Genomic DNA, 12,576 nt, shown 5'->3' with positions numbered 1-12,576 from the left:
AGTTTCCAAAATATTTTCCAGTGCTATGATGCTTCTCATATGTTAAGGGCTATAAATTATCAGATGAAAGAATTAGTTTCATTAATGCAGAAGCATGAACAGCTACTAATCAACATGACTCTCTTTTTCAGCCAAAAGTTGATATGCTTGCTATTAAACTGCTTATTATATTACACTATTTAGCACAGTATTTTTAGTGTTCTTTCTGTTTAGGAAGGAAATTATTGTGATAAATGTAACACCTGACAGTGATAACTGTTCAATTTGTCATTTATCTGGTGACTTCATGGCAAGACAGCTTCAGTTTGATGTCAGGTGTACCATTTAGAAGAAAGTATTTATCTTTTAGTTTACTCTGGTCATCAAATACTACAATATTTCATGACAAAACTACTGTCTCACTCTCCTGTGGCAACACTCTGCACTCAGCATCTGTTTGATGCTGAAACCAGGACAAAGAATGAATTATCAAAAGAATAGTGCACTGCTATATAAAAATATGGACATTAACATTCAATATTGCACTGTGGATCAAAATAGATACTGTTATGAACATACCTACCTGGGAATAGGACCGGTCCTAACTCTGTAATATATTCAAAACTGGGAGAGGCTCAATGTATTTGTATACAATGAGAAGTCAAGTGGTTCTTGACACTGTCAAAAATAATTCTTATCCCTCAGTTCCTTCTCATTAATTTGTCAATTGCCTGAACTTCTTATCCCCGTGAGTCTATATGAAAATTAATAGGAATTTTGTAATAAAATGGGAGATGATTCGTTTATATTTTTACATTTCCTGCACCAAAAATACAATATATCAAAATTAGCATCTTCACTTTTTTTTTTTGGCATGTGAAAGTTCATCAGTATTTGCTGTTTAGCTTCTCATGGGGTCTTACTGAAGAAACTGCATTTCATCTCACAGTAATACCAAGACAAACTTGGACAGCTCCTTATAAGTTTTTAAAATCACAATGCAGGATTTTGGCTGTCACATTTTACGCCATGTATAACATGGACATTTCTACATGTTACTTTTATCGGTGAGAACATATACTTCACATCAACAGGCTATCTTCTCTTCCAAACAGAGAGTAAGGACATGCTTTTAGTGAATTTAGTTTAGAAAGAGAATCAGAAGTGCATGTTATGACTTGCTGCCAAGCAAGCTAGATATTTGTGTTTGAATCTAGATGAAACTACAGTACTTAACTAAATTTACTAGGCACAAGTACATGAAATCCAATATTGATAATAATTTATGAATGTAAGAATACTGATTCCTATAATACTGCAAACTTAGTTTATGATAACATAATTAGTTACACTAATAACACTGCTTAGGCACAGTCTTGCTAATTATGATATTATAAATATTAATGATATCAAGCCTTTGTATTTGATTGCCCCTAGTAGGATCATTTATCATGGTATTTCCTTTTACCCGTGTTGTATTATTTTCTTCCTTTTCCCTTGACTGTTCATTCCTGGACAAACAGGCATCCTGAGCTTATGCCTAAAATACATCACTACCTTAAAAATGATGCAGCCTGGTTAACTTTTTATGTTATTATTTAGTAGCAATGATCCAATGATATAATTCAGTGCTAAGGGCAATCAAATACACCATCAGTTATATTCTGTATGCCTTGTTCCTTTTAAATAGCTAACAGAGCCAGCCAGACAAGATTACACAGGGCTTTGTTTTTAATTCTTTTTCATGTGACCTGTTTCAAGTTAAGGTTCCTTTGAATTATTAAATGCTTCCTTAAAGCATCTTTTCACACTACCTTTTTAAAGTTAATTATTGATGTAGTGACAAGCGGAAAAGACTAAGAATTATAATTTTTTTTCTCATTGAAAAGGACATGAGAAACATCTTTTCCGATGGTTGTCTGTTTCGTGAAATACAAAGGTAATACAAAGATAGAACACTGAATGCAGCTTTAAAGAAGAATTACAACAAATCTCTGTTACATGAGTTGGAAATGTTGTGTACGTTTCTACAGGTGTTAAAGGAAGAAAGTTTAGATACAACCCTTCGAGCCTGGCTTAACTGCTTAACATAAGTAGATGAAAATGAAACTGCTTATATCTTGTTTTATTTTTAAGCAGCGTATTATCCAGAGCTTTAGGAATAGGATTGTCTTTTCTCCTGGAAGGTAATGTTATAATTTTCAGAGCTCCACAGAGAACAACAACAATACAGAAGTCTCTAATCTCCTGCTAAATCCAGCTCCAGTCATCAGCAACGATAAGCAGAGATTTGGAGGTGTTTGACACTCCAAATCCTATTCTTTTGTAATTCTTTACTTTTTACAACATTTTCAACAGTGTTATATCAGATTTTTGGAAGGATAATCAATAGGCATGATATATAACTGAAATCAGTCTTCAAAGTGATCCCCTCTAGTAACCAGAAACAAAAGCTCAGCCTCCCTGCTGTGCAGGTATTTTGCTTAGAATAGTAGGCAGCAGGGCATCAGTAGGAAGCCAGTTACACCTCCCTGCTTCTCAGTATGGATCAGCTGGTGCCCTGGTGGAGGGGTGAGCAGTACTGGGGCGGCTGCAACCCCTTGCATCTGGCAAAAATCTCCAAAGATGCTTTTGTAGCAGGAAACTACTAGAGCAGAGAGGAAAGACAGTCCAGAGGTTAGGATTTCGGAGACCATAGTTTACATTCCTACTCCACCACAGACTTTCTAGGTTTAAATGATCTTGCGGAATCTATTAAATTATTTGGTGTCACTGTTCCTCACCTGGAACTTCCCAGCCTTGCAGAGGGTTTGGGGGTCAGCACATGTGAAAGACCATGAGATGCTCAGGTACGATGATCAAAGGGCCACTCCTGCCTGATCTAGTGTTCCCGCTAACAGCTGGTTTGTGACAAGCTGTCTCAGCTGGTCAGGTCCACTGCTAGGTGACTTTCATGTCTCCTGAATGTCGTTCCTGGCTGGAACACCCAGGAACGTCTGGCACAATATTAGCATCAATCTGAATCAAGTTGAGTTTCATTAAAGCACGTACTTCCAGAACTTGCTCCAATGCATTTGAAATTTTACATCCTACACTTTTTCTAAAGACATGATGTTATGAATCAAGTGGAAAGATCATAGCTATAGTCAAAATGTTATCCCATATCAAGTAATTTCAAGTTTGTCTTCTTAAGCTGCCTTCAGATATTTGTTAATACTCAGAAGGAAAAAGACTTGGTGACTAATTGTGACAGCAGCAGTGGTTAACCAAGGTAAGTAGCAGAAACTGCATACAATGATTATGGAATTACATTCAAAGCCAAGACATAGTGTCATTATACAGGAATGGCAATGAAACAACATACCTTTCCCATCAGATCAGCAATTCTAGGTACTGGTTTTCCTTTCTGATGGCACATGGTTGCAGGACTCTGTCCATTCCAGTCTTCAAGCTCCTCAATGCTTTTCAGGTATAGAAGAGCTCGCAGTCCAGTGCAGTAGTCATCAATAACAGTGAAATCTTGATTCTGGATTGCACTGCACACCTACGAAATGTAAGTCAGTTATCAGCAACATCCTGGCAGAGGAGCATATGGAATTAGCAAGCTCTTTGGACTTGCTGATTATCAGATGACCCTTCCTGCAACTTCACTGGGAAGGAACTACAAGAATTCAGGCTATTAATTGGCTGATTAATCCTATGTCATGATACCACCACTAAAGTTCAGGAAAAAAAGGACTCAATAACACTAGTTATGCCTAGGTTTCCTAACGGCAGCCCTTAGACCAGCCCTGAAGGCTGTTCAGAAGTAAGCCTGCAAACCCAGCCCCAAGTGTGCCTTCCAGGGCGCTGATGCTGAGCATGCCAAGCACACTGACAAACCACCAGCGGTGCTCAGACCTTTGCCTGCAGACAGACAGTGGTATTCCCCAGCCTGTTCTGTTCAGGAAGCACAGACATATCCAGTTAGGTCCCCGTCAAGCAAGACATATCCAGTTAGGTCCCAGTCAAGCAAATCACAGAACCACAGACTTGCTGAGGTTGCAAGGAATCTCTAGAGATTGTCTTGTCCAACCTCCCAGCTCAGAGAAGGGTCAACTAGAGGAGGCTACCTAAGACCGTATCCAGTCAGGGTTTGAATGTCTCCAAAGACAGAGACTACACAACCTCTCCTGGGAGCGTGGACCAGCATTAAATCTCCCTTGCAGCTTTTTATTATATTTAAAACGGAATTTCCTGTGTTCCAGTTTGTGCCTATTGCCTCTTGTCCTTTCATTGGATACTCCTGAGAAGAATCTGACTTCAACAGAAGTGTCTCAGCAAACAGCACCCATTAAGCTGACCTGTTAGTATGGGTAAGCATTGCCAGGCACAGAATAGAACAGTCCCTCTCTGCTAATCACCATTTGCCATTCAGTGGTACTGGGAGGGCAGGCCACTTTATTTTAGATACTTTAGAAACACAGATAGCAATATAGTTTTATAAACATATAAAGCAATGATCTCTGACCTGCAGAGCTTAATATGTAAACACAAAACTACTGACAGCAAAGAATAGTCTGACCATTTACACAGATTCATCTGGACCACTTTGTGGGTATACACTCAGATTGCAGCCCACAGAGATCCCCAACCAAACTGACAAGTGAACAAAAAATCCCTGACTCTTCTCTGAACACCTTCTCATTAGCTAAACTCTAATCATCCATCAGTGACAAGGTGCAGGGTTGGTTAAGTACCTTTAATTGTCAGCCCCTGGAAATGCTCTGAAATTCCAGATGTGTCAGTGTTTTCAGCCTCTGATTCAGCTTTTATTCTAAAAGCTAAAAAGAATGCTCCTGATAATACCTACACTTACATACACACATAATGAACACAACAATGAAATAGCCACCTATTTTAGAACATGAACGTGTGCACGTGCACAAACACATCCACACTCCTTAGACATGAAAACACATTTTGGGTAATTGACATCGACACTTACAAAGTACAGGATATATATCATTGTTTTTCACATTTCAGAAATGATAATACAACTTGCAATTCTGAAGACAGGTACACATTACATTGTAAAATACCATACACTACAGCTGTACAAGGAAAAAGTAAGGGCAAACTATAAAATAAGCACAAGAACATTTTCTATGCAGTGCATTTACATTACACAAAATCCACTTCTCTGGAGACACAGTGTGGGCATTAATTAGATCTGTTACGCCTTCCATAGACTTCAAGACTTTTTTTTTCCAGAGCAATTATAGAGAACATCATAATAATTCCTGTACAGGTTATTTAACTGCAAAACTCAACTGATGCTTATTTAAACCTTTTTGTTCACCAAGGGATCCTCTATTTTTTTAGTGCATGGGTAACACTTTTATTAGTTATTCTTAAAAATACTAAAACTGTAAAAAAATACAGTTAAAAGCCATGTCATGTCACTTGAAACAAGTTCAGGCACTGTTGTCAAAACCCTGAAATATTTTGACAGGATGTATACACATGAGATACACTGGAGGATACCTGTAATAACCTTATAAATAAAGAGGCTTTTACTGTTTTCCATCTTGTGGTGCAGTGTTATGAACTGCAATAATACAAAAATGTGCAGAAGATGATATCACACTAAGAGCTAACATTTGATCCCTGTGAGTCTATGTGCAGTGCACTGTTTGCCCTCCCTGGAAAGCCAAGTAGGTTCCAGAACCAAAGGCAAAAGGCAATTTTTTAAGAAAAATGTAAATCTCTGCACTAAAGAAAAATGTTATCTGAAATAGAAAGTCTAAGAAACAGAATTAGCAAGTGGCTTCAGACAATCCTCCTCTTCTTTAGGAGCCTTATGACTATGGTGCCCCATGGTGTAGATCATTAACTAAAGACACACCTTTCACTGATTTCACTGCGAAAAAAGCAAGTGCTTATGTTTATGGGCCTTTCCTAGAACAAGAGAGATTCAAACATTAACACATACAAAACCAACAGAAACAGTTTTGCCATGCTTTTGGCAAATTCCAAAACATTCTGAGCTTTGAAGTTTCTTACATTGCACATATCAGATAGCAAGATTTGTGTTTTAGGCTTACAGTATCTTCCATGAATCAATGTAGAAGCCTTTGCTGCATTTTAAAAGGTGGTGAACAAAGTCAAGATAAAAGGTCACTCTGACCCATCAGCCATTACAATTTCTACACCGCAGAGAGAAGTTTTTAGCATCATACCTGGCTGCCTCTGAATCATGAGTTTAAATGACACCGTACTCTCTTTTCAGCACAAGAGAAGTGGCAGGGCAATAGACCAGGTGAGACTCAAACTCACGCATCTGGAAAAATCGCAGAAGAACTGAACCAACCCGTCTCCACACATCATTAATGCCCCCACTTTGCTCCTGCTGCTTGCACTGGGAACAGGCATGCTTCCCCTCCCTTGCAAAGCTAAATGTTGAGCCCCCTCTTCTGCTGGTATCTTATTTTACAGATGTGAAGAGCAGGAATAGCAGTCCAGCTATAGCCATATTTCAATTGGAACCTCCTTTTGGTTGCTACCACCTCTCATTTAATGTCATTAAAACACCTCAACAGGAGATAACGGTGAGCAGGATGCTGCTGTAACAGCTCTTGTCTGTGCCTTGCACACCGATCGGAGCAGCAGCATGAAACTGAACTGCAACCAGCCCTGCCCGCTCTGCTCCTCTCCTCAGCATCATGCTTTTACCAAACAAACATAGTGAAATATGCTTCCCTGAAGCAAAAGCCTGAACAAAAATGTAACTTCACAACTGAGAACATACACATGGTCATATTGTGCCAGACCAGCAGCCTGTATCCTGTGGCCAACAGAAGCTGCTTGTGGACGAGTATAAGAAACAGAGCAAGTGTGGATCAGTTGCTCACGTGGTTTATCAGCCCAGGTTCTGGCAAGCAGTGGTGCTGGGACTTGGCATGGCAGGCATGGCACCTTTTAGTATCCCTTGGTCCTAAATAATCCAAATGAATCCGGTTTATGAGTAAATTAACATTCAACTGTTCACTGACCCAGGCTTTCACCTGAAACATTTAGGTAGAAAGTAGCTTTTTCTTCTTTGGAAGACGAGTGGCAGGCCCCGTGAGCAACCTATGGGACAGAGGGAGGTCCAGATCACAAGCAAGCTGTTAGCTGTCCTGCTGACAAGTGCTGCCCCGCTGCCTTGCTTGTGTTCATCTCTAGCTTTGCTCTAGAACTTGGGCTAGAAGAGAAAGGTGCTACATTTTTCCTGCTTAGAAAGGTGATGTATATTATTCATATTACACTTACATACAGGGAGACAATTTTGCACAAGCTTGGTTTTACCGCATTGCCTGGCTCTGCCTTGGCAGTAGAACTGCTACAATTTCATTTTTAACATCTGACCTCCTCACCTTTCCCCCAGATCCAGACTCCTTGTTCCACTCCAAGGATTGCCCCTTATGTCCCAAAAGAGGCAAGCAGGGCAACAAGCTATGTATGATCAATTATATCGTGCTCTCAGTATTCTGAAATATAAACCTGTTCAGTATAAGTTGCAACTGTAGGTTACAATTCTAATCTATACAGACATGTCTGAGATACTAAAAGACACAATGCCTGCTTTGCTGCTGGTAAATCAAACATACACCAAATGATCTCATTGGGGAATGGGGATGGGAAATGAATCACAGACTAAGGCTCTAAGTAAAAGTTCTGCAAAATGCAATGATGGGAGAGGCATGCAAAGGTCCCTGCTGATGTCTTGCATAAGAAATGACCTGTCTGCTCTCTTACTAAATAAACGTAAATACTGAGTCTAACTTTGTCAAAGGATCTAGAGCCATTACAATTCTTACTTGAGGAAATGGAGTAAATTGCCAGGAGATTATTATTGTGTAAAAAGAATTTTACAGGTTACATGATTGTTATTAATCATTCACATCAATCTGAAACTTTTAATTTACATATTTGCAAGAAAAAGTTCATTATTGGTGACAGGTACTACCACATCAGTTATAAAACATTGTAAATGCCTTTGCTTTTGGCAGAATCATTACACAACAAAGAGATGCCCGTTTCTGAAGTCTTTACTGAGGCAAATCCCCTGCACTGTTTACCGAGAGCTCTGTCTGTGTCAGACCTTTTAGGTTTTGTCCATAGTCTATGTTTATAGGAGCGATGGGAAAAACACCCAGACATTGCATTTTATTTTTGTTTCACTCCCTACAAAAATTGCTGTGGTTCCTGTCCAAACTTTGGCATATCCTGGGGGACTGTATGGAAGACCTGTGCCATCCGTGCAGGACCTAGACAAAGTGGCTGAGGCATTTCCAGCCAGATCACCCACTAAAGCAATTCCTATTCAGTGTTGTCCTTGCATTTTCCCACCGGGGGATGCTGCAGAGGAGAAAATATTTTCTGTAACACTAGAAAAAGGAAACAACGCACTGCTCTTCAGTCGTTACTCTGTTCACTCTCTCTTACTCCACAACCTTCAGTTTTTACATTAACTCATTACTGTATGGCGAAATCCCAGCTGGACAGGTGATGGTGGCGAAGATGGTGCCAAAACCAGACCCCAGTCTCCACCTCCATTCCTTCTATTTCATCAATAGCAGGGATTTCAGCAGAAGCAGCAGAGGAGATCTAAACATGTTTGTATCAGTTCTTCCCTACACTACTTTCAACTAACCAAAGGTGGTGTGTCTACAATCTCATATACTGCTAGTTCACTGCAAAAGGTTGGAGCAGGTCGGAGAATCTAGCCTGTTTAATAACGTGTCGCTTTGCAAGAAGTGTAAGTATTCTTGGTGTGACTAGATCTGTGAGAACAAGAATGCTGCAATGTCTGGCAGCAGTCGTACTCCTATTCAAAATTGTCTCAAAGTACTATTAAAACCCTTTGCCAACAATGAATTTGCGGTAGGAGACACTAGCTTGGAGAAAATTTTAATTTTTACACCCCTCCAAAATGTATGTTTCTTTCTTCAGAGTATGGGTGTAAAATAATTGTAATTTTTATGAAAACAGAAGTAACAGGAAGGAGCCAGATGGGTGGCAGTGATACGCCGTCAAGAAGTAAGAAGATTGATGGGTATATATTTGTATATACAAACGCAAATCACATAGCTTGACTGTTCTACCATATTAGTTTCCATTTGTTGTAGGTGTACAACATCAAAGCAGTGATGTCCCCATATATTGCATTTAGTGGTAATGTAACGGACTACCAAAAAAAAAAAAAAAAAATCAAAGTGAGAGTTTCTAAGTAGTTTCCTGGCAATTGAGACAGCAGGCTCTTTCATCTGTGCTGTAACTGTGGCAGTGCATTGATTTAAACTCCTTCTGAGATCTCAAATGCTTTTATATTCTTAGGTCTTGCTGGCTGCTTTCTTTTTGCTTTTTCTTCCCCTTCAAATGGTAAAATTCTAGCATTTAGCAGAATGCCATCTTGCTTCCCCAGAAGATGGAGACTTATTTCAGCTTTGGTTCTAAACTGTGTAGGCTCTCTAAATAAAATAGTTCTCAAAATGCCATCCGATTAGGAAATTGGCCTTTGACTTCACAGTTTCTAATATTCTTACCATAGCAAGGGGATAAACAACTATTATTCCTCCGACATACCTGTGAGAGGTTTTACAATGGATTAACAAATTTGCTTTTCCATTAATTTGGTTGACTTCCTTTGAAATATTTTTAATGATATGCCCACACAGTAAGCAAAAGATTTACTGTTTTGATTTTATATTGTAATATATTTTCAATTTTAGCATTATTTATCATCTTTTTATAGAAGATTTCTTTTTCTATTAAAAATTCTTCCTGATAAGTATTGAAAACATAAATCCACCTTTCTAGTAGAGAAACATTTATGAATGACTCTAAGCTGTTTTTCAATGTATAGTTGAGGCTACTGCTTTTTTCATTAGTGTCTATTGATGAAGCTTCTGGTGGAAAAAGACTGAAGTTGTAAATGAATGCAAGGTGCTTCAGGAAGGATTCTGTTTGTGCTCATCTGGGTAACCATATGAATTGACAGCCTTAAGAAAATTAATTTTATTGTAGTGGGCAAGAGCATGATTATAATTTGGGTAAGGCATACACACAGCTTAAAACTTATTCTCAAAAGCAACTGGCAAAAATTGAGTTAAGTAAAGGGAGATCTTTCTGGGCCACGCAATCTATATGCTGGATAGTTCTTGCCTATGAAAATGAAAATGTATGTTTTCTAGCCCCTGTACAATGATTTAGATGTGCCCAGATCTACAAAGTAAAAAGCGGTATATAAAAAATACACACAGCATTGGTTGTCTGACACAGTACTCATAATAATGTGGCAAGAGCTGCAATGTGAGAGTAAGCAGACAAATAAAATCTCCTCTGAGAGGGGTTTCTGTACTTACAATCTTCAGGATACCAATGTCTATGGAAGGGCTGCCTGTACAATGATGGCTCCTCCTCCTCATGTCTTGTTAACACTGACTTACCAGTACATTAAATGCTTAGCCTTAATTACCCTTTCTATCAGCAATTATTACTTTTGCTGGAGGGTTGTAGGATTAAGAACATTAGGGGAAGTGGACTATCAGACAATGTGGTGCACTCTCTGGAAAAAAAATGAGATTCTTTGTTTTAAAGAACAAATTTGTAAGTAAGAAAAAGATTCCCAAATATTGATACAGTACAGATGGAATGATTTGATTCATTCATGTTAGCTGCTTAAATGACTCTAGAGATATAAGTTAGCAGATGGGATGTTACTTAACAAGGCTTCAGATACTGAATCAACATGCAAAACTGATTTGGATGATAGCTGATAGCCTTTTTAAAACATTAGAATTAAGCTAATATACATGAACTAATGAACTACTGTTTGTTCCAAGGTCTAGTATGGCTTTCAGAAAGCAATTTGAAGGACTCAAATATCACATCTATGAATTGCCTGAATTGTGGGAAGAAACCCACATAATCTTTTTTACTGGGTCCTGGACTTGAAGCCCTAATGAACTGAGGGCTTACTAGTGACACTTGAGGGGCAACACACAGAAGAAAGATTCAAAGATGCTAACAACTCCAGGCTCTGCAGAGTAGGCAACTATTGACATAGGGCTTAAGAAATCTATATTAAAAAAATGACTGGATGGTCCAATGTCATGTGGGTATCAGTAATGAAGTATTTCAGTTATTTTGTTATACCTCAAGTGAGTTCAGCAGACAAGTCTTGAGGTAAAGTGTCATTCTAATCAAAAGTACAGGCTAACGTCAGTAAGTAATGGAGCTCAAAATGAGTTAAAAGGAGAAGCAGCTCTCCAGCCCATGCAAGACAAGCTTGTGGGGTAAAGCTCTATCTCCTGTACAGCTTCGATCCTCTTCACAACAGGACAACATAACACTGACGTGGTGTTGAGCAGAGCTGAGCTGACATTTAGGAAGCATCGAGGCAGGCAGCACAGGTAAGGCAATGAGAATGCAGTAGCTGGGCAGCAAGAAGAGCCACACAGCTTGTGTTGAAGCCACAGCAGCCTCCTGATGCAGGCTGTAATGAAAAGCCTCCCCAGCACCAAGGTGACGGTTACTCCCGCTGGCACAGAGACCCCGAAGTACGTGATTTTGGAGGGGGAAAGACAGACCTTGTTTGCGTATTGCACTCCAGCAACCTTGGGCAACTGTGAGTGGCCAACAATGAAGGAGGAGAAAAAAGTCTAGAATCCATTAGCCACTTATCAGATGAGGGCACAGCAGGGGATAAGAGCACTGTAAGGGATCCTTTAGGAATGTTATCTGACGCATTAATTCCTAGCCTACTCAAATGTATTTTTCTTCCCCTTAAGTTCTTCTCTGCCAATTAATGTATCTTTGATCTAAATAGCTAAACTGGGTGTTTGGGAGCGGGAAACTGATACTTATCAAGGGACCCTGAACGATGCAATTTTGTATCCCGTGTCTTTGAGAGGGGAAATGCAGAAGAAATCAAGAATTTTCAGAAGGCTCCCTGAGGTAATTGGGTTTTTTTTCCCCTGTCAACTAACCCTAGAGGAATGGTTATATTTCCTTATCTCACTAAAGCATTCTGTCAGTTCTTGGAACTACAAAGTGGACCTTTATGCAGTAGGTGGGCACACACACTGATAAAAGTGCTGATTGTGATCATCTTTCCTAAGAAAACAAATATGATTCCATATGCCTTGAGCATTGAGGAGTGTGGGAAACAGCCTCATAATCAGCCATCTATAGCAAATGGTATCATTGTACTGTAGATCTACAAAATGAAAGATATCTTTGAAAGCAGATGAGCTAACTCCCCTGTGTAAACAGTCCAATCACATATAGAGGCTCTACAGCTATCTTTAAATATATGTTGAATATCACTTCATATTTCATTTATTAATACCCAAAGGTCTCGCCTCTCTAAGTACTATTGTGGAAGATGAAATCCTTCAGTTCTCCCAGTGGTTCTGCAGCTGCTGGTACAGCATCAGCAGCTGTGCCAGGTAGATGTAGATTTACTCGACCCATTTCCATGAGCTGTATCCTCCAGCTCCTCCAAAGATATTTCTAAAGCAGATATCAGTTAAGTCACTCAGATCTGGTGGTTTGATGTTAAAAGTCATC

General features: G+C 39.3%; 1 protein-coding gene across 1 annotated transcript in view; it reads right to left on the bottom strand.

Annotated features, from left to right (window-relative positions):
* The window catches only part of DPYD (dihydropyrimidine dehydrogenase), a 367,872-nt gene that overhangs the window by 45,156 nt on the left and 310,140 nt on the right, over window positions 1-12,576 (bottom strand). The window contains exon 20 of the mRNA XM_059822172.1: window positions 3,344-3,523. Within this exon, the coding sequence (XP_059678155.1) occupies window positions 3,344-3,523 (180 nt within the window). The remainder of the gene's footprint in view (window positions 1-3,343; window positions 3,524-12,576) is intronic.

The sequence above is a fragment of the Gavia stellata genome, chromosome 10, assembly GCF_030936135.1.
Source record: "Gavia stellata isolate bGavSte3 chromosome 10, bGavSte3.hap2, whole genome shotgun sequence".
NCBI lineage: Eukaryota > Metazoa > Chordata > Aves > Gaviiformes > Gaviidae > Gavia > Gavia stellata.
This window is presented reverse-complemented; position numbering and strand designations above follow the sequence as displayed.